The sequence below is a fragment of the Telmatherina bonti genome (assembly GCF_933228915.1).
Source record: "Telmatherina bonti genome assembly, chromosome: 12".
In the NCBI taxonomy this organism is placed as follows: domain Eukaryota; kingdom Metazoa; phylum Chordata; class Actinopteri; order Atheriniformes; family Telmatherinidae; genus Telmatherina; species Telmatherina bonti.
The window spans coordinates 3,077,524-3,102,106 of NC_136610.1; the positions used below are offsets into that span (position 1 = coordinate 3,077,524).

The 24,583-nt window shown below is 44.9% G+C and overlaps 1 protein-coding gene across 1 annotated transcript in view; it reads right to left on the reverse strand.

Moving 5' to 3' along the window:
• The window catches only part of enpp6 (ectonucleotide pyrophosphatase/phosphodiesterase 6), a gene marked incomplete at its 5' end in the record, with an annotated part of 98,753 nt that overhangs the window by 49,714 nt on the left and 24,456 nt on the right, over positions 1 to 24,583 (reverse strand). Inside the window, 4 exons of the mRNA XM_079249702.1 lie at positions 10,903 to 11,082; positions 11,161 to 11,302; positions 19,092 to 19,203; positions 22,355 to 22,564. Coding sequence (XP_079105828.1) covers positions 10,903 to 11,082; positions 11,161 to 11,302; positions 19,092 to 19,203; positions 22,355 to 22,564 — 644 coding nt within the window. The remainder of the gene's footprint in view (positions 1 to 10,902; positions 11,083 to 11,160; positions 11,303 to 19,091; positions 19,204 to 22,354; positions 22,565 to 24,583) is intronic.

Genomic DNA, 24,583 nt, shown 5'->3' on the forward strand with positions numbered 1-24,583 from the left:
TACAGTCCAACCGCTTCATGCCTAAAAGATGTCGGTACAGTCCCACCGCTTCATGCCTAAAAGATGTCGGTACAGTCCCACCGCTTCATGCCTAAAAGATGTCGGTACAGTCCAACCGCTTCATGCCTAAAAGATGTCGGTACAGTCCAACCGCTTCATGCCTAAAAGATGTCGGTACAGTCCCACCGCTTCATGCCTAAAAGATGTCGGTACAGTCCCACTGCTTCATGCCTAAAAGATGTCGGTACAGCCCCACCGCTTCATGCCTAAAAGATGTCGGTACAGTCCCACCGCTTCATGCCGAAACGATGTCGGTACAGTCCCATTGCTTCATGCCTAAAAGATGTCGGTACAGTCCCACTGCTGCATGCCTAAAAGATGTCGGTACAGTCCCACCGCTGCATGCCGAAACGATGTCGGTACAGTCCCACCGCTGCATGCCGAAACGATGTCGGTACAGTCCCACCGCTGCATGCCTAAAAGATGTCGGTACAGTCCCACCGCTGCATGCCTAAAAAATGTCGGTACAGTCCCACCGCTTCATGCCTAGAAGATGTCGGTACAGTCCCACCGCTTCATGCCTAAAAGATGTCGGTACAGTCCCACCGCTGCATGCCTAAAAGATGTCGGTACAGTCCCACCGCTTCATGCCTAAAAGATGTCGGTACAGTCCCACCGCTTCATGCCTAAAAGATGTCGGTACAGTCCAACCGCTTCATGCCTAAAAGATGTCGGTACGGTCCCACCGCTTCATGCCTAAAAGATGTCGGTACGGTCCCACCGCTGCATGCCTAAAAGATGTCGGTACGGTCCCACCGCTGCATGCCTAAAAGATGTCGGTACAGTCCCACCGCTTCATGCCTAAAAGATGTCGGTACAGTGCCACTGCTTCATGCCCAAAAGATGTCGGTACAGTCCAATAGCTTCATGCCTAAAAGATGTCGGTACAGTCCAACCGCTGCATGCCTAAAAGATGTCGGTACAGTCCCACTGCTTCATGCCTAAAAGATGTCGGTACAGTCCCACCGCTTCATGCCTAAAAGATGTCGGTACAGTCCCACCGCTTCATGCCGAAACGATGTCGGTACAGTCCCATTGCTTCATGCCTAAAAGATGTCGGTACAGTCCCACTGCTTCATGCCTAAAAGATGTCGGTACAGTCCCACCGCTTCATGCCTAAAAGATGTCGGTACAGTCCCACCGCTTCATGCCGAAACGATGTCGGTACAGTCCCATTGCTTCATGCCTAAAAGATGTCGGTACAGTCCCACTGCTTCATGCCTAAAAGATGTCGGTACAGTCCCACCGCTTCATGCCTAAAAGATGTCGGTACAGTCCCACCGCTTCATGCCGAAACGATGTCGGTACAGTCCCATTGCTTCATGCCTAAAAGATGTCGGTACAGTCCCACTGCTGCATGCCTAAAAGATGTCGGTACAGTCCCACCGCTGCATGCCTAAAAGATGTCGGTACAGTCCCACAACTGCATGCCTAAAAGATGTCGGTACAGTCCAACCGCTTCATGCCTAAAAGATGTCGGTACAGTCCCACCGCTGCATGCCTAAAAGATGTCGGTACAGTCCCACCGCTTCATGCCTAAAAAATGTCGGTACAGTCCCACCGCTTCATGCCTAAAAGATGTCGGTACAGTCCCACCACTTCATGCCTAAAAGATGTCGGTACAGTGCCTCACCGCTGCATGCCTAAAAGATGTCGGTACAGTCCCACCGCTGCATGCCTAAAAGATGTCGGTACAGTCCCACGGCTTCATGCCTAAAAGATGTCGGTACAGTCCCACCGCTGCATGCCTAAAAGATGTCGGTACAGTCCAACCGCTTCATGCCTAAAAGATGTCGGTACAGTCCAACCGCTTCATGCCTAAAAGATGTCGGTACAGTCCAACCGCTTCATGCCTAAAAGATGTCGGTACAGTCCAACCGCTGCATGCCTAAAAGATGTCGGTACAGTCCAACCGCTGCATGCCTAAAAGATGTCGGTACAGTCCCACCGCTTCATGCCTAAAAGATATCGGTACAGTCCAACCGCTGCATGCCTAAAAGATGTCGGTACAGTCCCACTGCTTCATGCCTAAAAGATGTCGGTACAGTCCCACCGCTTCATGCCTAAAAGATGTCGGTACAGTCCCACTGCTTCATGCCTAAAAGATATCGGTACAGTCCCACCGCTGCATGCCTAAAAGATGTCGGTACAGTCCCACCGCTTCATGCCTAAAAGATGTCGGTACAGTCCAACCGCTTCATGCCTAAAAGATGTCGGTACAGTCCCACCGCTTCATGCCTAAAAGATGTCGGTACAGTCCCACCGCTTCATGCCTAAAAGATGTCGGTACAGTCCAACCGCTTCATGCCTAAAAGATGTCGGTACAGTCCCACCGCTTCATGCCGAAACGATGTCGGTACAGTCCCACCGCTGCATGCCTAAAAGATGTCGGTACAGTCCCACCGCCTCATGCCTAAAAGATGTCGGTACAGTCCCACCGCTTCATGCCGAAACGATGTCGGTACAGTCCCATTGCTTCATGCCTAAAAGATGTCGGTATAGTCCCACTGCTTCATGCCTAAAAGATGTCGGTACAGTTCCACCGCTTCATGCCTAAAAGATGTCGGTACAGTCCCACCGCTTCATGCCTAAAAGATGTCGGTACAGTCCCACCGCTGCATGCCTAAAAAATGTCGGCACAGTCCCACCGCTGCATGCCTAAAAGATGTCGGTACAGTCCCACCGCTTCATGCCTAAAAAATGTCGGCACAGTCCCACCGCTGCATGCCTAAAAGATGTCGGTACAGTCCCACCGCTTCATGCCTAAAAGATGTCGGTACAGTCCCACCGCTTCATGCCTAAAAAATGTCGGCACAGTCCCACCGCTTCATGCCTAAAAGATGTCGGTACAGTCCCACCGCTGCATGCCTAAAAGATGTCGGTACAGTCCCACCGCTTCATGCCTAAAAAATGTCGGTACAGTCCCACCGCTTCATGCCGAAACGATGTCGGTACAGTCCCACCGCTTCATGCCGAAACGATGTCGGTACAGTCCCACCGCTTCATGCCGAAACGATGTCGGTACAGTCCCACCGCTTCATGCCGAAACGATGTCGGTACAGTCCCACCGCTGCATGCCGAAATGATGTCGGTACAGTCCCACCGCTTCATGCCTAAAAGATGTCGGTACAGTCCCACCGCTTCATGCCTAAAAGATGTCGGTACAGTCCCACCGCTTCATGCCGAAACGATGTCGGTACAGTCCAACCGCTTCATGCCTAAAAGATGTCGGTACAGTCCCACCGCTTCATGCTTAAAAGATGTCGGTACAGTCCCACCGCTTCATGCCTAAAAGATGTCGGTACAGTCCCACCGCTTCATGCCGAAACGATGTCGGTACAGTCCCACCGCTGCATGCCTTAACGATGTCGGTACAGTCCCACCGCTGCATGCCTAAAAGATGTCGGTACAGTCCCACCGCTTCATGCCTAAAAGATGTCGGTACAGTCCCACCGCTGCATGCCTAAAAGATGTCGGTACAGTCCCACCGCTTCATGCCTAAAAGATGTCGGTACAGTCCCACCGCTTCATGCCTAAAAGATGTCGGTACAGTCCCACCGCTTCATGCCTAAAAGATGTCGGTACAGTCCCACCGCTTCATGCCGAAACGATGTCGGTACAGTCCCACCGCTTCATGCCTAAAAGATGTCGGTACAGTCCCACCGCTTCATGCCTAAAAGATGTCGGTACAGTCCCACCGCTTCATGCCGAAACGATGTCGGTACAGTCCCATTGCTTCATGCCTAAAAGATGTCGGTACAGTCCCACTGCTTCATGCCTAAAAGATGTCGGTACAGTCCCACCGCTTCATGCCTAAAAGATGTCGGTACAGTCCCACCGCTTCATGCCGAAACGATGTCGGTACAGTCCCATTGCTTCATGCCTAAAAGATGTCGGTACAGTCCCACTGCTTCATGCCTAAAAGATGTCGGTACAGTCCCACCGCTTCATGCCTAAAAGATGTCGGTACAGTCCCACCGCTTCATGCCGAAACGATGTCGGTACAGTCCCATTGCTTCATGCCTAAAAGATGTCGGTACAGTCCCACTGCTGCATGCCTAAAAGATGTCGGTACAGTCCCACCGCTGCATGCCTAAAAGATGTCGGTACAGTCCCACAACTGCATGCCTAAAAGATGTCGGTACAGTCCAACCGCTTCATGCCTAAAAGATGTCGGTACAGTCCCACCGCTGCATGCCTAAAAGATGTCGGTACAGTCCCACCGCTTCATGCCTAAAAAATGTCGGTACAGTCCCACCGCTTCATGCCTAAAAGATGTCGGTACAGTCCCACCACTTCATGCCTAAAAGATGTCGGTACAGTGCCTCACCGCTGCATGCCTAAAAGATGTCGGTACAGTCCCACCGCTGCATGCCTAAAAGATGTCGGTACAGTCCCACGGCTTCATGCCTAAAAGATGTCGGTACAGTCCCACCGCTGCATGCCTAAAAGATGTCGGTACAGTCCAACCGCTTCATGCCTAAAAGATGTCGGTACAGTCCAACCGCTTCATGCCTAAAAGATGTCGGTACAGTCCAACCGCTTCATGCCTAAAAGATGTCGGTACAGTCCAACCGCTGCATGCCTAAAAGATGTCGGTACAGTCCAACCGCTGCATGCCTAAAAGATGTCGGTACAGTCCCACCGCTTCATGCCTAAAAGATATCGGTACAGTCCAACCGCTGCATGCCTAAAAGATGTCGGTACAGTCCCACTGCTTCATGCCTAAAAGATGTCGGTACAGTCCCACCGCTTCATGCCTAAAAGATGTCGGTACAGTCCCACCGCTTCATGCCTAAAAGATATCGGTACAGTCCCACCGCTGCATGCCTAAAAGATGTCGGTACAGTCCCACCGCTTCATGCCTAAAAGATGTCGGTACAGTCCAACCGCTTCATGCCTAAAAGATGTCGGTACAGTCCCACCGCTTCATGCCTAAAAGATGTCGGTACAGTCCCACCGCTTCATGCCTAAAAGATGTCGGTACAGTCCAACCGCTTCATGCCTAAAAGATGTCGGTACAGTCCCACCGCTTCATGCCGAAACGATGTCGGTACAGTCCCACCGCTGCATGCCTAAAAGATGTCGGTACAGTCCCACCGCCTCATGCCTAAAAGATGTCGGTACAGTCCCACCGCTTCATGCCGAAACGATGTCGGTACAGTCCCATTGCTTCATGCCTAAAAGATGTCGGTATAGTCCCACTGCTTCATGCCTAAAAGATGTCGGTACAGTTCCACCGCTTCATGCCTAAAAGATGTCGGTACAGTCCCACCGCTTCATGCCTAAAAGATGTCGGTACAGTCCCACCGCTGCATGCCTAAAAAATGTCGGCACAGTCCCACCGCTGCATGCCTAAAAGATGTCGGTACAGTCCCACCGCTTCATGCCTAAAAAATGTCGGCACAGTCCCACCGCTGCATGCCTAAAAGATGTCGGTACAGTCCCACCGCTTCATGCCTAAAAGATGTCGGTACAGTCCCACCGCTTCATGCCTAAAAAATGTCGGCACAGTCCCACCGCTTCATGCCTAAAAGATGTCGGTACAGTCCCACCGCTGCATGCCTAAAAGATGTCGGTACAGTCCCACCGCTTCATGCCTAAAAAATGTCGGTACAGTCCCACCGCTTCATGCCGAAACGATGTCGGTACAGTCCCACCGCTTCATGCCGAAACGATGTCGGTACAGTCCCACCGCTTCATGCCGAAACGATGTCGGTACAGTCCCACCGCTTCATGCCGAAACGATGTCGGTACAGTCCCACCGCTTCATGCCGAAATGATGTCGGTACAGTCCCCACCGCTTCATGCCTAAAAGATGTCGGTACAGTCCCACCGCTTCATGCCTAAAAGATGTCGGTACAGTCCCACCGCTTCATGCCGAAACGATGTCGGTACAGTCCAACCGCTTCATGCCTAAAAGATGTCGGTACAGTCCCACCGCTTCATGCTTAAAAGATGTCGGTACAGTCCCACCGCTTCATGCCTAAAAGATGTCGGTACAGTCCCACCGCTTCATGCCGAAACGATGTCGGTACAGTCCCACCGCTGCATGCCTTAACGATGTCGGTGACAGTCCCACCGCTGCATGCCTAAAAGATGTCGGTACAGTCCCACCGCTTCATGCCTAAAAGATGTCGGTACAGTCCCACCGCTGCATGCCTAAAAGATGTCGGTACAGTCCCACCGCTTCATGCCTAAAAGATGTCGGTACAGTCCCACCGCTTCATGCCTAAAAGATGTCGGTACAGTCCCACCGCTTCATGCCTAAAAGATGTCGGTACAGTCCCACCGCTTCATGCCGAAACGATGTCGGTACAGTCCCACCGCTTCATGCCTAAAAGATGTCGGTACAGTCCCACCGCTTCATGCCTAAAAGATGTCGGTACAGTCCCACCGCTTCATGCCTAAAAGATGTCGGTACAGTCCCACCGCTGCATGCCTAAAAGATGTCGGTACAGTCCCACCGCTGCATGCCTAAAAGATGTCGGTACAGTCCCACCGCTTCATGCCTAAAAGATGTCGGTATAGTCCCACTGCTTCATGCCTAAAAGATGTCGGTACAGTTCCACCGCTTCATGCCTAAAAGATGTCGGTACAGTCCCACCGCTTCATGCCTAAAAGATGTCGGTACAGTCCCACCGCTGCATGCCTAAAAAATGTCGGCACAGTCCCACCGCTGCATGCCTAAAAGATGTCGGTACAGTCCCACCGCTTCATGCCTAAAAAATGTCGGCACAGTCCCACCGCTGCATGCCTAAAAGATGTCGGTACAGTCCCACCGCTTCATGCCTAAAAGATGTCGGTACAGTCCCACCGCTTCATGCCTAAAAGATGTCGGTACAGTCCCACCGCTTCATGCCTAAAAAATGTCGGCACAGTCCCACCGCTTCATGCCTAAAAGATGTCGGTACAGTCCCACCGCTGCATGCCTAAAAGATGTCGGTACAGTCCCCACCGCTTCATGCCTAAAAAATGTCGGTACAGTCCCACCGCTTCATGCCTAAAAGATGTCGGTACAGTCCCACCGCTTCATGCCGAAACGATGGTCGGTACAGTCCCACCGCTTCATGCCTAAACGATGTCGGTACAGTCCCACCGCTTCATGCCGAAACGATGTCGGTACAGTCCCACCGCTTCATGCCGAAACGATGTCGGTACAGTCCCACCGCTGCATGCCTAAATGATGTCGGTACAGTCCCACCGCTTCATGCCTAAAAGATGTCGGTACAGTCCCACCGCTTCATGCCTAAAAGATGTCGGTACAGTCCCACCGCTTCATGCCTAAAAGATGTCGGTACAGTCCCACCGCTTCATGCCTAAAAGATGTCGGTACAGTCCCACGCATGCTTAAAAGATGTCGGTACAGTCCCACCGCTTCATGCCTAAAAGATGTCGGTACAGTCCCACCGCTTCATGCCGAAACGATGTCGGTACAGTCCCACCGCTGCATGCCTTAACGATGTCGGTACAGTCCCACCGCTGCATGCCTAAAAGATGTCGGTACAGTCCCACCGCTGCATGCCTAAAAGATGTCGGTACAGTCCCACCGCTTCATGCCTAAAAGATGTCGGTACAGTCCCACCGCTTCATGCCTAAAAGATGTCGGTACAGTCCCACCGCTGCATGCCTAAAAGATGTCGGTACAGTCCCACCGCTTCATGCCTAAAAGATGTCGGTACAGTCCCACCGCTTCATGCCTAAAAGATGTCGGTACAGTCCCACCGCTTCATGCCTAAAAGATGTCGGTACAGTCCCACCGCTTCATGCCGAAACGATGTCGGTACAGTCCCACCGCTTCATGCCTAAAAGATGTCGGTACAGTCCCACCGCTTCATGCCTAAAAGATGTCGGTACAGTCCCACCGCTTCATGCCTAAAAGATGTCGGTACAGTCCCACCGCTGCATGCCTAAAAGATGTCGGTACAGTCCCACCGCTTCATGCCTAAAAGATGTCGGTACAGTCCCACCGCTTCATGCCTAAAAGATGTCGGTACAGTCCCACCGCTTCATGCCTAAAAGATGTCGGTACAGTCCCACCGCTTCATGCCGAAACGATGTCGGTACAGTCCCACCGCTTCATGCCTAAAAGATGTCGGTACAGTCCCACCGCTTCATGCCTAAAAGATGTCGGTACAGTCCCACCGCTTCATGCCTAAAAGATGTCGGTACAGTCCCACCGCTGCATGCCTAAAAGATGTCGGTACAGTCCCACCGCTGCATGCCTAAAAGATGTCGGTACAGTCCCACCGCTTCATGCCTAAAAGATGTCGGTATAGTCCCACTGCTTCATGCCTAAAAGATGTCGGTACAGTTCCACCGCTTCATGCCTAAAAGATGTCGGTACAGTCCCACCGCTTCATGCCTAAAAGATGTCGGTACAGTCCCACCGCTGCATGCCTAAAAAATGTCGGCACAGTCCCACCGCTGCATGCCTAAAAGATGTCGGTACAGTCCCACCGCTTCATGCCTAAAAGATGTCGGTACAGTCCCACCGCTTCATGCTTAGAAGATGTCGGTACAGTCCCACCGCTGCATGCCTAAAAGATGTCGGTACAGTCCCACCGCTTCATGCCTAAAAGATGTCGGTACAGTCCCACCGCTTCATGCCTAAAAGATGTCGGTACAGTCCCACCGCTTCATGCCTAAAAAATGTCGGCACAGTCCCACCGCTTCATGCCTAAAAGATGTCGGTACAGTCCCACCGCTGCATGCCTAAAAGATGTCGGTACAGTCCCACCGCTTCATGCCTAAAAAATGTCGGTACAGTCCCACCGCTTCATGCCGAAACGATGTCGGTACAGTCCCACCGCTTCATGCCGAAACGATGTCGGTACAGTCCCACCGCTTCATGCCGAAACGATGTCGGTACAGTCCCACCGCTTCATGCCGAAACGATGTCGGTACAGTCCCACCGCTGCATGCCGAAATGATGTCGGTACAGTCCCACCGCTTCATGCCTAAAAGATGTCGGTACAGTCCCACCGCTTCATGCCTAAAAGATGTCGGTACAGTCCCACCGCTTCATGCCGAAACGATGTCGGTACAGTCCAACCGCTTCATGCCTAAAAGATGTCGGTACAGTCCCACCGCTTCATGCTTAAAAGATGTCGGTACAGTCCCACCGCTTCATGCCTAAAAGATGTCGGTACAGTCCCACCGCTTCATGCCGAAACGATGTCGGTACAGTCCCACCGCTGCATGCCTTAACGATGTCGGTACAGTCCCACCGCTGCATGCCTAAAAGATGTCGGTACAGTCCCACCGCTTCATGCCTAAAAGATGTCGGTACAGTCCCACCGCTGCATGCCTAAAAGATGTCGGTACAGTCCCACCGCTTCATGCCTAAAAGATGTCGGTACAGTCCCACCGCTTCATGCCTAAAAGATGTCGGTACAGTCCCACCGCTTCATGCCTAAAAGATGTCGGTACAGTCCCACCGCTTCATGCCGAAACGATGTCGGTACAGTCCCACCGCTTCATGCCTAAAAGATGTCGGTACAGTCCCACCGCTTCATGCCTAAAAGATGTCGGTACAGTCCCACCGCTTCATGCCTAAAAGATGTCGGTACAGTCCCACCGCTTCATGCCTAAAAGATGTCGGTACAGTCCCACCGCTGCATGCCTAAAAGATGTCGGTACAGTCCCACCGCTGCATGCCTAAAAGATGTTGGTACAGTCCCACCGCTTCATGCCTAAAAGATGTCGGTACAGTCCCACCGCTTCATGCCTAAAAGATGTCGGTACAGTCCCACCGCTTCATGCCTAAAAGATGTCGGTACAGTCCCACCGCTGCATGCCTAAAAGATGTCGGTACAGTCCCACCGCTGCATGCCTAAAAGATGTCGGTACAGTCCCACCGCTTCATGCCTAAAAGATGTCGGTACAGTCCCACCGCTTCATGCCTAAAAGATGTCGGTACAGTCCCACCGCTTCATGCCGAAACGATGTCGGTACAGTCCCACCGCTGCATGCCGAAACGATGTCGGTATAGTCCCATTTAATAAACCAGAATTTAAAATATTGAGCACAGAAAGTCCCACAGAGGTGAAAAATGATCCTTGGGAGACCCAACAAGCTTTATATGACCAATTTTTTCACTGTGAGAAGACAGAGAAACAGGTTCAAACTGATGAAAACTAGCAGAACATGTGATCTAGGTGAATTGGTCAAAGGAAAGAGGATCAATGAGGGCCCTAATTGTCAAATAATTATCAATGAAGTTTAAAAATTTCTCTCACTTCAGTTGAGCTCTCCATGCAAGCAGATTTAAGAACTTTATGAACAGTTTTAAAAAGAATATGAGGATTGTTACATTTAGAGGGAACAACAGCCAAAAAGTACTGTGTTTTAGCAGCTCTTATAGTTCTCTGTCCCTTAACATCTGGAAGAAAACCTGTAGTTGGTCCTTTCTCCACTTAAGCTCAGCTCTCTTCCAGTCACATCTAGTGGCTTTGTGTGATGTCATTTGTCCAGGGATCAGGTCTAGACATCGAAAGTAGAGGTTTGAGCCTAGGTTTTAGTGGAGCCACCTCATTTAGAATACTTTGACATGAAGAATTGAAGTGAAAGGATAATGTCTCAGCATCTTAAGTGCAGCCTGGAGATTCGGATGTAACCAAGTTAAAAGCTGCAGAGAACTGAGGTGCAGTGGAGGAAATTTACAACACAACAGCATTGGACAGGAGCATAAGGTTTACCTCTATTACATCGGGGAGGCAGGTCAAAGACAACGGGCATATGGTCTGAAAATGCTGATCTGAAATCTGACTGACTATTCATGGCTGATCAATCCTGGTCTTTGACCGCCGTCATCACTGAAAGACACAAAGCTGGTCATACCTGCTGGTACTGGTTGCTTTTAGGCCACAGACTGACCACCGGTCCTCTGTCCATCATCTTCTGGATGTGAGACATGTTGATATGTTGGTCTAGCTCTATGACCTTGTCCATCCACTGGATTCTGGTCATACCATGGTCTGAAAACAGCAGCACGTTAAGTTGCTTCACCATGTTCAAGTCCTGAAATACAAAATATGGTCGTAAGCCATCAGGAGGAGAGCCAGAGCCTGATCATGGACAATAGAAGGAGGGTTTTACCTTCATTCTGCTGGTCAGCATCTGCATAACGGAATCCAGCTGTTTGACAGCTGTTTTGACCTGATCAGAGTCTGGACCAAAGTGATGACCCTCCACATCAATTTTCTCAAAGTAGACTGCAGCCATGTCGGCTTTGCCTGACCTGAACAAACACAAACACACATCCACGTCCGTTTCATGAAGCTTCTTTTTGCAGCAGCTAAAGGAAAGCAGGACGTGAGCTCACGCCTGGCAGACTCCCTTTCCTGCCCGGCAGACTCCCTTTCCTGTCTGGCAGACTCATCTATCTGACTCAATGTTTAAAGTCTGTCTAACTCGACCTTTTCACGTCTATCTCACCCAATGCTTGAGTCTGACTTGATCTTTACATGTGTCAGGGAAATTTTATGTTCTGACTTAGATTTTCATATATTTCATAGTCCTAGTGTATATTCATTTCTGATTATGGCTTTGTGGGCTTTCTGAAAAGATCATGATGAACTTAAGCTTAGTTCCAGTGTCTGCTTATTCCCTTTACAGACATAGCGATGTGTAGATCTGACATGTCTGCATTCAGACATCTGGGATCTGATTAGTTAGAACACTCTCTTCCTCTGAAGAGGGTTACAGCTAACAACAGACATTTCTTCTTTAGAATAACATAGATTCAGGTCAGACAACTGACGCCCTTATGCGAGGGTAAAAGGATGCTTCAGCCGGGGACTCAGGTAGAACATTCCAGACTTCTGCCCTGTCGGACCTCTGGACTGTCTCTCCAAATTGTAATTTGTATTATTCTGTACTTAATTTTCTGTTCAATAAAATTTGTAATCTTTTCCACTTCAGAACCAGACTCCTCGTCATCGACAGACTTTTTTCCACAACACATGTCTGACTAACTCAACCTTTACACGTCTCACCAACTACATTTAAATGTCTAACTCGAGCTTTTTATGTCTGACAGACTTGACCTTTTTTACTCACATCAGTCTCAGTAGACTTTTTCTTGTCTAACTCAAATAAGTAATGTCTGGCTCGACCATTTCATGTTTATCTGACTACTTTTTCACAACCTAGTCAACCTTGTCACTTCTGTATGACTCAACCTTTATACATCTGACTTGACCTTTTCATGTCTGACTCAACCTTTTCTCATCTGTCTGACTCGACCTTATAGAGTCCCAGTGCTGTGGAAAACCTCCTGCCTTGTTCCAGTGCCTAAAAAAACCCAACCAGCTGAACCAAGTGACTACAGACCAGTTGCCCTGACATCTCACATCATGAAAGTCCTGGAGAGACTCTTACTGGCTCACCTCAACAAGCAAGTAAACACCTTTCAGGACCCATTCCAGTTTGCATATCGTAATGGACTTGGGGTTGAAGATGCCATCATATACCTGCTCCAGAGAGCACACTCTCATCTGGACCATTCAGGCAGCACTCTGAGGGTCATGTTCTTTCATTTCTCAGTGCTTTTAATACCATTCAGCCTGCTTTGTTATGTGAGAAGCTCCATAAATTCCAGGTGGATACCTCCACAACCACCTGGATCTATGACTACCTCACAAACAGACCCCAGTTTGTGAGACTGAAAGGTTGTGTGTCTGAGATGGAGGTCAGCAGCACTGGTGCACCACAAGGAACTGTACTCTGGCCATTCCTCTTCACTCTGTACACCTCAGACTTCCAGTACAACTCTGAGTCCTGTCATCTGCAGAAATACTCTGATGACTCTGCAGTTGTGGGGTGTATCAGGGATGGACAAGAAGCAGAGTACAGAGAACTGGTCAGTCAGTTTGTTAAATGGTGCGGTGACAATCATCTCATATTAAATAGCAGCAAAACAAAAGAGATGATTGTTGACTTCAGGAGGAAGAAGAATAAACAAAGCACTGTTTCCATCCTGGGAGAGGAGGTGGAGGTGGTGGAGGAATACAAGTATCTTGGAGTTCAGCTGGACAACAAACTGGACTGGAAATGCAACACTGACTACATCTACAAGAAAGGTCAGAGCAGACTGTACTTCTTAAGGAAGCTGAGATGGTTTAACGTCTGCACCAAGATGTTGCTTATCTTCTATAAGTCTGTTGTGGAGAGTGCAGTCAGCTTTGCAGCATCTGCTGGGGTAGTAGCATCAGAACCAGAGACTTGAAGAGAATCAACAAACTGATCCAGAAAGCTGCTTCTGTGCTTGGAGTAACTCTGGAGCCGCTGGAGCTGATTGTCCAAAGAAGAATGCTGCACATGCTGATGAAGATGATGGAGGATTCTTCACACCCTCTCCACAACACAGTGATGAAACAACAAAGTGTGTTCAGTGAGAGGCTTCTTCAGGTCCCATGGAAGACTGAAAGATACAGAAGATCATTCCTGCCAGCAGCCATCAGCCTCCGGAACAAGACCTCCTCTAGTTATTATTATATACTACAATATTGAATTTCCCTTTGGGGATTAATAAAGTATTTTTCATTTCAATTTCATTTCATTAACAGCCAGTCTGGGAGACTATCTTTTAAACATAAAAAATTCAGACAACTAAACATCAAGCTAACTTTTTCACAAGGGGTCAAAGATGGTTTCATAAATCAAATAGTTTTGTTGAAAAAAGTCATTCTTCATACTAAAGCTGCACAATTATTATTGTCATTGTACAGTACATGTGCAGCAGTCACGCCACAGGTTCTGTAATAAAGGAGCAAATGAACGTGATGTTCTTATTCATTTCCAGGGCACCTGAGACACACGTTTGTTTGTTACTGCCAATGGCAAAAAAGAGCTTTGTGTTAAAACACAATTCACGTTTACACATGATTGAAGGAAACATTTAGGACGATAGAGGACAATAACAGCAACAATAACAACAATGACCTAGGACAATAAAAGCAGCAATAAGAGATAAGAAAAACCCATACAGACAAAATCCTGTGAACATTCACAAATGGTCAGATCAGCACAGTTTAAAACAAGATGGCAGGAGTGCAGCAGATGTGTTGTTCAAATCATCAGTTGGAAGTTTCTGTATTTTTTCAGATTGCAGTATACATTGCAAAGTGAGAAAAGAAGTACAATGTCTGTTTTTTCCAATATGGTACAATCCAACTTCATGGCATTTCTGAGGTTGTACTACATGACAACCTTATTATTATCAGCATCACAAACCAGTTTCTATTTGAGACCAAATCTATAATGTTTGTGTGACTACTGGATTTTTAAGGATCCAGTACTTCCTATAGATAAAGGTGAAAAGCAATGCTGGAGGAGAAGAGAGCAAGCAGTTATATACTTCCATCTCCACCCAACCTGAGGGCTATAACCAGTAGGTTGCCATTTTAATATTACAAGCCCAATAGTAGAGTTTGATATCGGGAAGTCCCATGCCTCCATCAGCTTTTAGACGCTGCAAGAATAACTTTTTTATTCTAGGTGGTTTATTGTTCCAAATAAATTCACAAATGATCTTGTCCACATTTTTAAAATAGCTCTTATTAACATATATTGGAATACATTGGAAAAGGAATATGAATTTGGGGAGGAGATTCACTTATACTATGTTAATGCGTCCAGCTAACAATAGAGCAATGTCACTCCAGTTTTTACACCTTTTTTCCCTGTAATTTTCCCAAATTCTCATTAAAAAAGGTTGGCAAAACTCTTGTGACATTAATATCTAAATATTTAAACTGACTAACCTTTTTAAAAGGTAACTGTACAAATATATGCTGGTCAATGATGTCATTTATTGGAAATAACATGCTCTTACCCATATTAAGTTTGTACCCTGATATTTGTCCAAATTTCTCCAGAATAGTCAATATTGTAGAAAGTGAGTTTGCAGGATCTGAAATGTATAACAGTAAATCGTCCGCATACAGCAAGACCTTGTGCTCCTTTCCTCCTCTAAAGATCCCTTCGTACACTGTATGTTTTCGCAAAGCAATGGCCAATGGTTCAATTGCGATTGCGAAAAGGAGGGGGGATAATGGACACTCCTGCCTTGTAGATCGCATCAATCTGAAATAGTCTGATTATAGCTGATTTTCTGTTCTGAAGCATTTGGTGATGTATAAAGAAGCTTAATCCAAGACATGTGACCAAAACCAAACCTTGACAGGGTAGAGAATAAATAATCCCACTCTGCCCTATCGAAGGCCTTTTGTGCGTCTAGGGATATCAACAACTCGTGACATACCTTTAAACCGGGTAAATAAATTATGTTAAATCTATGGATATTATGTGACATTTGTCTGTTCTTGATAAATACGGTTTGGTCCTCATGAATTATAGACAGAAGTATATTTTCTAACAGTGTAGACAAAATGTTTGTTAAGATCTTCGCATCAACGTTCAGCAGATTCACTGGTCTGTATGATGCTGGTTCAAGTTTGTCCTTGCTCTCTTTATGAAGTAGTGAGATACAGGCTTGGTAGAACGTGGCTGGGAGAGACCCTACTTTTACTGATTCAATAAAAACTTCTAACAAAAGAGGGCCAATATCAGAAGCAAACTTTTTATAAAATTCTGCCGTATACCCATCAGGGCCTGGGGCTTTTGAACTTTGCAAGCTATGAATTGCCTGTAAAACTTCCTGCAATGTGATGGGTGTGTCTAGTAAGTGCTTTTGTTCTCCATAAACAGAAGGGATATCCAGCTCATTAAAGTAAGCCTGTATTAATCTACTTTTTCTAGATGATTCGTAAGTCATCTAGAAAAAGTAAGATTTTCATAAAAACTGTTTAAAATCCTGATTAATTTCAGATTGATTCCTAGTTATTGTTCCTGACTTTGTATGTATATCAATGATTTGGCTTGATGCGTCTTTTGTCCGTAATTGGTGGGCTAAGTATTTGCCAATTTTCTCCTCATGCTCATAATATCTGTTTTGACTGTTTAATAAGCTTGACTGTTTCAGCTGTGAAAAGAAGCTTAAATTCAGTTTGTAAAGAATTTTTTTGTTAATAAATCAGAAGAAGGGGAATTTGCATAACAATGGTCAATTTGTGAAATTTGTGATAGTCTCTGTTTAGTCTCCTTTTGGATTTTATTTAGGTTTGTGTCGTATGATATAACCTGTCCACAAATATATGCCTTTAATGCTTCCCACACAGTGCTCTTAGTCACTTCAGAGGTATCGTTAGTTTGTATATAAAATTTGATTTGGGATCTGATGGCAGAAATGTGTGTTGCATTTGATAGTAGGCCATTATCCATCCATTTTTTTACATGACCGTTTACTTAAGATGTTCGAGTGCATTTTCACCGGGGCGAGATCATATAACACCATAGCCTCATAAGGAATGTGATCAACTAAGGACACCATTTTAGAATCTACAAAAATATAATCTATTTTTGAGAAAGAAACATGAGGTTGAGAAAGAAAAAAAAAAAAAAAAAAAAAAAAAAAAAAAAGAGTACTTCTTTTAGTTTGGATTCATGTATCTCCAGATATCTATTATATTAGCTGATTGAAGAAAATGTAATATTTTTCTGATTTACTCAAAGCCTGAGTCTTAGAGGAGAATTTATCCTTCACAGGGTCTATTACAAAGTTAAAATCTCCCGCTAAAATTAAGTTATGTGGATGGAGATCAGGAAGAAAATTTAGTACCGAGGTAATAAATCTGTCATCATCATGGTTTGGAGCGTTGATATTTGCTAATATCACTGGTGTAGTGTAAATTTTCCCTGTTACAATGACATATCTCCCATTCAAATCTGCCAAAACTTTTGTCAGAGTGAAGGGAACAGACTTTTTGATAATGACTGCAGTCCCTCGTGACTTCCCATTAAAATTTGAGTGATAAACCTGGCCAATCTAATTCTTATATAATAGCTTATGAGCTTGGTTAAAAACACCACATCTGCTTTTAAATTCTGTAGATGCGCCAAAATGTTCCTTCCCATTTAAGCCTTTACAGTTCCAGCGGACAAAATGCACTTAAGTCTGATCACTTGTCCTAAATTTTCCGGTTATATTACAAGTAGTTCACTATTACTGCAGTGCATAAATAATGCCCGGATAGTGTCTTTGAGCATCCTTTGGGGAGGGAGGGGGACAAACATACAAAATAACCCCACATTTTTAAAAAATTGCTTGAACTTTAACATTATTAACGGAAACGCAATTTGCCTAACCCTACAGCACCTAAACTTGCAGTAAGGGAAACTACTTTGCTACTCAAAACCTTTGAGTGGCTAGAACCAGTTAACACACACACAGAAAAGGGGACTTATCTAGTTACAAGCTCCTCCATAAATGTAATGATTCAACATTTAAACACCCCAATCCTCAAGTCAAACGCTGATACATTTTTCTCTCTTTTTCCCCTCTTTCCTTCCGTTCCTTCCCCCTTCTTAACATAAAAAAGTTGTATAGTAAAATAAGATTGATATAGAGTAAATGTCAGTTCTCTAACTAATACAGTTAGTCTTCCTTAGAGAGAGGGAAAAAAATTAAATAAATCCACTTTCTATAATCCCAGAAAAGCCAAGAAACTGTGCCAAAACAAAATTCGATGTAGTACTAAAATAATACGTAACCTTCTAGGGTAAATCAGACTCACGCAAAAACACTGTAAAAGTTGTTATCCAGCCTCATCTCTAAGTGTTTCCATTTTTCTCTAATTCACTTTGGCAATGTCCTTATCATAGAAATCCTCCGCGGCCCTAGGGGTTTGAAATGAGTGTCTAGTTCCATTCAGCGTGATGAAAAGTTTGGCTGGGTAAAACAGACTGTAGCTGACGCTTGCCTCTCGTAGTATCCTCCTCACTGGGTCGTAAGCCGCCCGGAGCCTGTTCACCTCTGGGCTCATGTCTGGAAAGATGTGGACCAATGCTCCTTCGTACATCAGCTGTCCCTTTCGTCCTCCGGAGGTCTAGTATCTTTTGTTTATCTGTGTAGTAATGAAGATGCACCAGTAATGCACCAGGTTGGCCTCGGTGCTAGAGTGCAATGTGCTCCGTCTATCATCAGGGGAGCAGCGAAGTTGTCAGGACCGAGCACCGTGGGGAAAAAGTCCGCCACAAACTTAAGGATGTTGCTTCCTTCCGGTCCCTCCCTTATGCCCACCAGTATAAGATTCTGCCTCCTGCTTCTGTTCTCCAAATCCAAATAAAAAATAAATCCATCAATTTTTTGTGTTCCTTGATTATATCTTACTGAGACCGCTCCAGCAACTCAACCCTCCCCACAGCTCCGTTGAGTACGCCCTCCATCTCTCGGTAATTTGCTGTGGTCTCAGCGTGTGCTGACCGGAGTTGTGCTAGCTCGTTAGCCAGTTCATCATGCATGGCCCCTATCTCTGACTTTGTTTCCTCTCTGAGTGATGTTATATTCCCAATAATGTCCTTATAAGACGTAGCAAACTGTTTTCATCTGAGCAAGTATAGTTTCTCTAAACTCACCTTGCTCTTCTTTTAGTGTTGGTAGCGAGAGTGTAGATGTCGCTAGCATATCTTCAGCCTCCTCTGGCATACTATCCGTCATTTTCGAGCCTTGAACTGCGAAAGGAAAAGGTTTCTGGGATGGTCCTGTATTTTCCTTCTTCATATCCAAAACGTTATCCTTAAGTTGTTTGTTATCAAAGCGTTTCGTTGTAGAGGGTTTGGGTGTCATTTATAAATTATTTCGTAGGAGCCTCTTCTCCTGTGCCTACTCCATAAAGTGCAAGCCCGGAAGTCCTCCTCAGCTGCTTTTTAGGTATTTAATCATTTAAATCCTATTTTTCAAGTTTGCTTGATTATTATGACAGAAATATTTATTTACAATGAAATATTGAAAACCACGTCAATCAGAAAGTAGTTTCCCCTTCAGTCACATCATGCTTCAACAGAAAACTTTAACAGATCACATCAGCATCACCTGTTTACTAAATTTATGAAGTGAGAACATGTTATAGATGTGGAACATAAAAAATGATGGACTAATCGATCTGGGCAGGTGGTGGTCTTCTTACTGCAGGACGCTGAGTGCATTGCTGATGGAGTCTCTGAGGGCTTTTTCTGATGGGTTGTAGATGTACTGTCTACAGTATGTCGGACGGACGCCCAGAATCTTCACTTCACATCCTGAAAACACACCAAGGCACTCCATTAGGGCTGCGACGATTACTCGGGTAACTCGAGTAATCTGAGTACAAAAATTGATCGAGGCAAATTATTTACCTCGAGGCTCCGTTTAATTAATATCACATGGAGATATATTTTAATTTATGCATCATGGCGGCATTCTGAGACCACTGCGCTGTTCGGAGGGACGACATCACTGTTTCAGTAAACATGTAAAATATCTAAACATGTATAAAATCTATAAAAGCAGAGCCTGTGGCCTACGGTGTGTCTGTACAGTCTGACTGGTTCAGCCGGACTGATGACGGACATTTCCACCAGCAGCGGCGAGCGCTTTGCTTTCTGTCTGAAGATCCTCCTTGCTTTGGTCTCTAATGGCAGAGAATGAAGAAGAGGGGAGGAAAAGACCAAAAAGTGGCAGTGTGGGACCATTTCACACTGAAAAGGACAGAAAACGTAGTGCAGTGTGTGTGCTGTAAAGCAGGTCTTAATGCTGCAGCAGCTGGAAGGAAACCCCCCCACTTCACCGCTCCAGGAGGAGATCCAGCTTTCTGATTTATACCAGCAGCAGCAGCGGCTGGTAAAATGTACAGAGTTCTAACCTGTGATATCAGTCAGCAGTGACGAGGCATGGCGAGGTGTCGGCTGCTAACGCACGTTAACCGTCTGGTAATCCGTCCCTCATCTGTCTCTCCTGCACACACGCAGAGTCAAAGCGCATGTTTTAGGCAGCCTCTGTTCCTGCAGCAAACTTTTATTCCGGATTAAACAGACACACTTTTAACAGGCACGTCGTCCACCAAGACATCGGCTAGTTCTTACTGTGGACATGTTTACAAGTCACTCCTTCTTTCTACGGGAATTCTTCTTTTTATCCTTTAAAAGGCAGAAATTCACCATCGGTTGAGGATTGTTTCTCCACACATTGAGCACAAACACGTCGGCTGCACCAAAGTATCACATTTTAAAACACATTTTCCTCCTCATGCATTATGTAGTAACAACACAAGCAACAGCTTCACAAATATAAATTTATAGATTTACTTTGAGTTTCAAGTATTTGTTTTAAAAAATAATAATATAATCAGAGTTCTCGATTACTCGTAAAAATAATCTACAGTTTCCGATTCCAAAAGTACTTGATAGTTGCAGCTCTACACTCCATTATTTATTCCTCAGATCATGTGATAATGTAATTATCTCTGCATGTAATTATCTGATCATGTTGTCATGTTTGACTTTGGCTACATGCAGCACAACTAGTCTGGCAGCAAAGGATTGCAGTACTAAAATATTGCAAGCTGGTTAGAAACTTTCTGCCTGCGGGGGTGGGGGGTTGCTTCTGGGCTCTTGGGGCCGTGGGGCCCGCGCTCTGTCTGCCCTGGGTGGCCGGTGCCCGGCGGGGCCGGTCCTCGCTGGTCCGGGCCTGCTGGGGCCTGTTCCCCCTGACTCCGGGGGACTCTGGCTGGGACCCCCCTCTGCCTCCTCCTGGGTCGGTGCATGGCTGGCTCCGGGGTGGGGCGGTTGGGGTCTGCGCCTGGGGGTGCCTGCCGATGGCCCGGGTCTCGGGGGTCCTCCTGGCGTGCCTCTTGCCTTTGTGTGGGAGGGGTCACACTGGCATGATCTTCTCTGAACACGTTCCACTCTGCATGTTCTGCATGTGACACAGTCACCGAGTCGTCTGCAGTTTTATTCACTAACAGCAGCTAGTTTTCTCATTTCTGTTTGTTTCTCATTTATATTTAACTTTAGATTCATAGTTTAGTTACTATGATCTAAAGTTGGCTTGTATGTGTGTGTGTTCACACTGGCGAGTGCATATATGTGTGTGTGTGTGTATGGCAGCAGCCAACCAGCTGAAGTTGGATTGGGCAGTTGGAGCTCACCAACTGCAGCTTGTGGACCTGCCTCCACTGATGACATAACTTGGTCTTGAATGGTTGAACCTTTCACTCTGATTTTCTAATGGGACTTACATGGTGTGTTCCTTTAACAAATCCATTTTGCTATTATTAGGAGTCGACAAAATGATTTCAAACAATGTCAGTGTTTCATACTGCAGTAAACTCATCTTTACTAAACCTGACAGGCAACAAAGCAGCACAAGTTCTGCAGCCTTCAAGTTATTTAATTACTTATATCAAATGTATGTATTCCATTTCAACCTTTCCCCATGACACCTCAACAGTTCCATTCATTTTATCCACCAGCCCCCAACCCGTAATGATAAGGATAATATTATTATTATTATTATTATTATTATTATTATTATTATTATTAATAATAATAATAATAATAATCACATGAAAGGATTTGCAAATTTGACAGAAACCTGAATAACTTGAAAAGTTTACATGTTAGAAAGACTAAAAGTCATTGCACATACCTCCTAAATGAGCTGAACAGTTTGACATTTGAATGACTGAAGTGAGGCAAAAGGTGTAGGAGGAGTAGCGTTTCAAACATTTTGTAGGAAAGACAATAGGGACTGGAACTAGATGAACCGGTAACTGCAAACTCTGTTTAAGCAGTTTACAGCTCATTATGCAAAAACCGACCAATCGCCGAGCTGAATTTTTTCAACGTCCAAACGTGGTTTGAAAGACTTTCATCCAATCACAAGGCTGAATTAATTTTTTTACAAAATGCTAAATATCTCAAAAACTACAAAGATTTAAAATGACAAAAGTCATTCCTGAATGAGCTGCAGGGCTGAAGATCTGAGTGGTTGAAGTGACCTGAATGGTGCAGGAGGAGTACATTGCCAAACTTTGGTGGAATAATAATAAAATGGCGGAACAGGATCTTGCTTTACATTGAATTTGTATTGACGAAGGTGCAAAAGGTAAGATTTTCCATCAGTGCAGTTGTTACATCAGCAAACTTGTCCAGTTGGACCATGCTGCTGTTGCAGCCCCTGATGACCCACCAGATGACTTCATGGATAGACGCTGTCTGTCCGAATGGGCTTACTGTCATTAGTATTGTTATCATGTTATTATGTAATCATGTCATCATCTGATAGTGTTGTCATGTCATCGTAATCATGTAATCATGTGCGAATGTGATCATAATGTGATCATCTCTGATGTGATGATGTGACGACATGAGAATATGATCATCTGACCATGTGATGTGATAAATTGCTCACCAGGCCAGAAGTACATGTAAACCTTCTTTCCCAGCTTCTCCAGTGTGACCCAAAGCGGTTCTGATCCGTTCCACCACAGGGGTAACCGGCTGTCCTGATTGGTCCCAATTAGAAACTCCTTGTTGGAGACTTCATCCCACATGTAGTTTCCTGTCATGTGATGCACATCGCAGTGACAGCCTGAAGAAAAAATTTCAGAGAACAACATGAGTCAGATTTTTTTTAAACTGCAAGAGTTTTTTTCTTTTTACTTTTAAAAGGTCTTAGTTTTTGTTCAAGTTTTGTTTTTCACAGGTTTGTTTTTAGTTATTTTTTTCAAGACATTTCTAAACCATGCTTCTTTAAATAAATTAATCAAGCATTTTATTAATTTTTTAAAAATATATAGTTTTTAGGATTTTTAATATTTATTTAGAGTATGTAAACCAAGTAAGGCGCAAATTCATTTGTGTAAAAAGCATAGCACCACACATATTTGAAAAGGAGAGTGAACATGTAAGCTTATTGACCCCCACCCTTTTCCATGACATCTGTTTCCATAACGTAAAAAATAACTTATTACACATCTTTACCTGTCCTTGATTACAATGTGTTGATAAGTAAAGAGAAAACACACAAAAACAAACAGAAATGTAAATAAATAAAGGGAAACATATGGAAAGTACTAGTACTCATTGTTTCAACACTCCTCCCAGTATATTTCAAGAGTTGTGTGTTTATATATCATCTTTATACCTGGACATTTCTTCAATTCATTGTTTAGATTCTTTCATAGGATCACTGTACATAAAAATACACGAGAACCTGTTCTTGTAGTTCTCACTTTGTTTTTTTTTTTATTTTTTTTTTTTTTAAGTAAAACAATTCTTTTAAATTGTATATTTATTCCCTCTGATGAAACCTGTTGTGAATATTTCCTGGCAATTCATTAGTTCTTGCTTTAAACATGAATGGTGCCGTCTTCGACTATTAAAACCAATGGATGTTTGGGTTCCCTGTATCCATCCATCCATCCATCTTCTTAACCACTTAGTCCAATTCAGGGTCGTGGCGAAGCTGAAGTCTATTTTGCCAATCATTGGGCAATTGGCAGGTACGCCCTGGACAGGTTGCCATTCCACTGCAGGGCCTCACAGAGAGACAAACCATTCTCTGTAGCCAACTCTGTTAATTATCCTGATCACTGCATTATCCAAGACTTGTTTTGCTTTGTGTGATACCAAAATTGTTCTGGAAACTTTTGCCTGCAGACATTTTATGTGAAGCTTCCAAGTAAAATTTTCATTAATTATGAGGCCTTAAAATATATTTTCGGTTACCCTTTCAATATCTACTTAGATATTAAGTAAGTTTGCTTGCATGGTTTTACTGCAATTCCCAAATAATATAATGTAACGGTGAAACTTTGTGGAAAAAAAATCACTTTTACAGAATTGTTTCCTGTGGTGTTTTAAGTCATAAACAGACAAAAAGCTCCCAAGAAAAACAACCCAAAACAAAGTGGACTGTCTGAGCAATTCGGATTTGGATCAAAAAGGCGGACGTGAATGTGCCCTACATGTGAATGAACCCTGGACTAGTCGTTGGGTGTGTCATAGGGACTCAAAGGCACAGGTTTCCTCCTCTATTCACATAAATCAGATTGCACTTACTTACCTTAATTACAGTGTGTCCTGATCACCGTTGCTGCTGTGAAGCTGAATAAACTGTTCACTTGAAGCAGTATAAATATAGCTGTGACTCCGGAAATTTTAATATTCAAATCACTTTGAGCTGTGTTTACTGTAAATATGTTTTACATTTATATCATCATGAAGCATAGAAGTAAATAATTTATTTATTTAGAAGTAATGTTTACAAATCCTTTAATCTGATGCTTATCTGGAAACGGGTTGTGTGACTCTTGACCATCCTCCTCATATCCAGACGTTTCTGATGGAGGTCGACCTCCTTAATTAAACAGGAACTCATGTCTTGATGATGTAATTGGGGAAATGTAGCTTGATAGATACATGCATTACATTATTATCTTCTAACAAGGTTTTCCTCATGTTGAAATGCAGGTTTAAAACTGATGTGGATAGATATGAAGTAAAACAGAAAAATGTCACAAAAAAAAGTGTTCGAGTGAAAAAAAAAGTTAAACTCTGTGTAAAGATCCCACACAGCACGGATGTGAGAAACTGCTATTTGTTTCTGCAACGTCTGCTTTCTACAAGCTGGACAAAC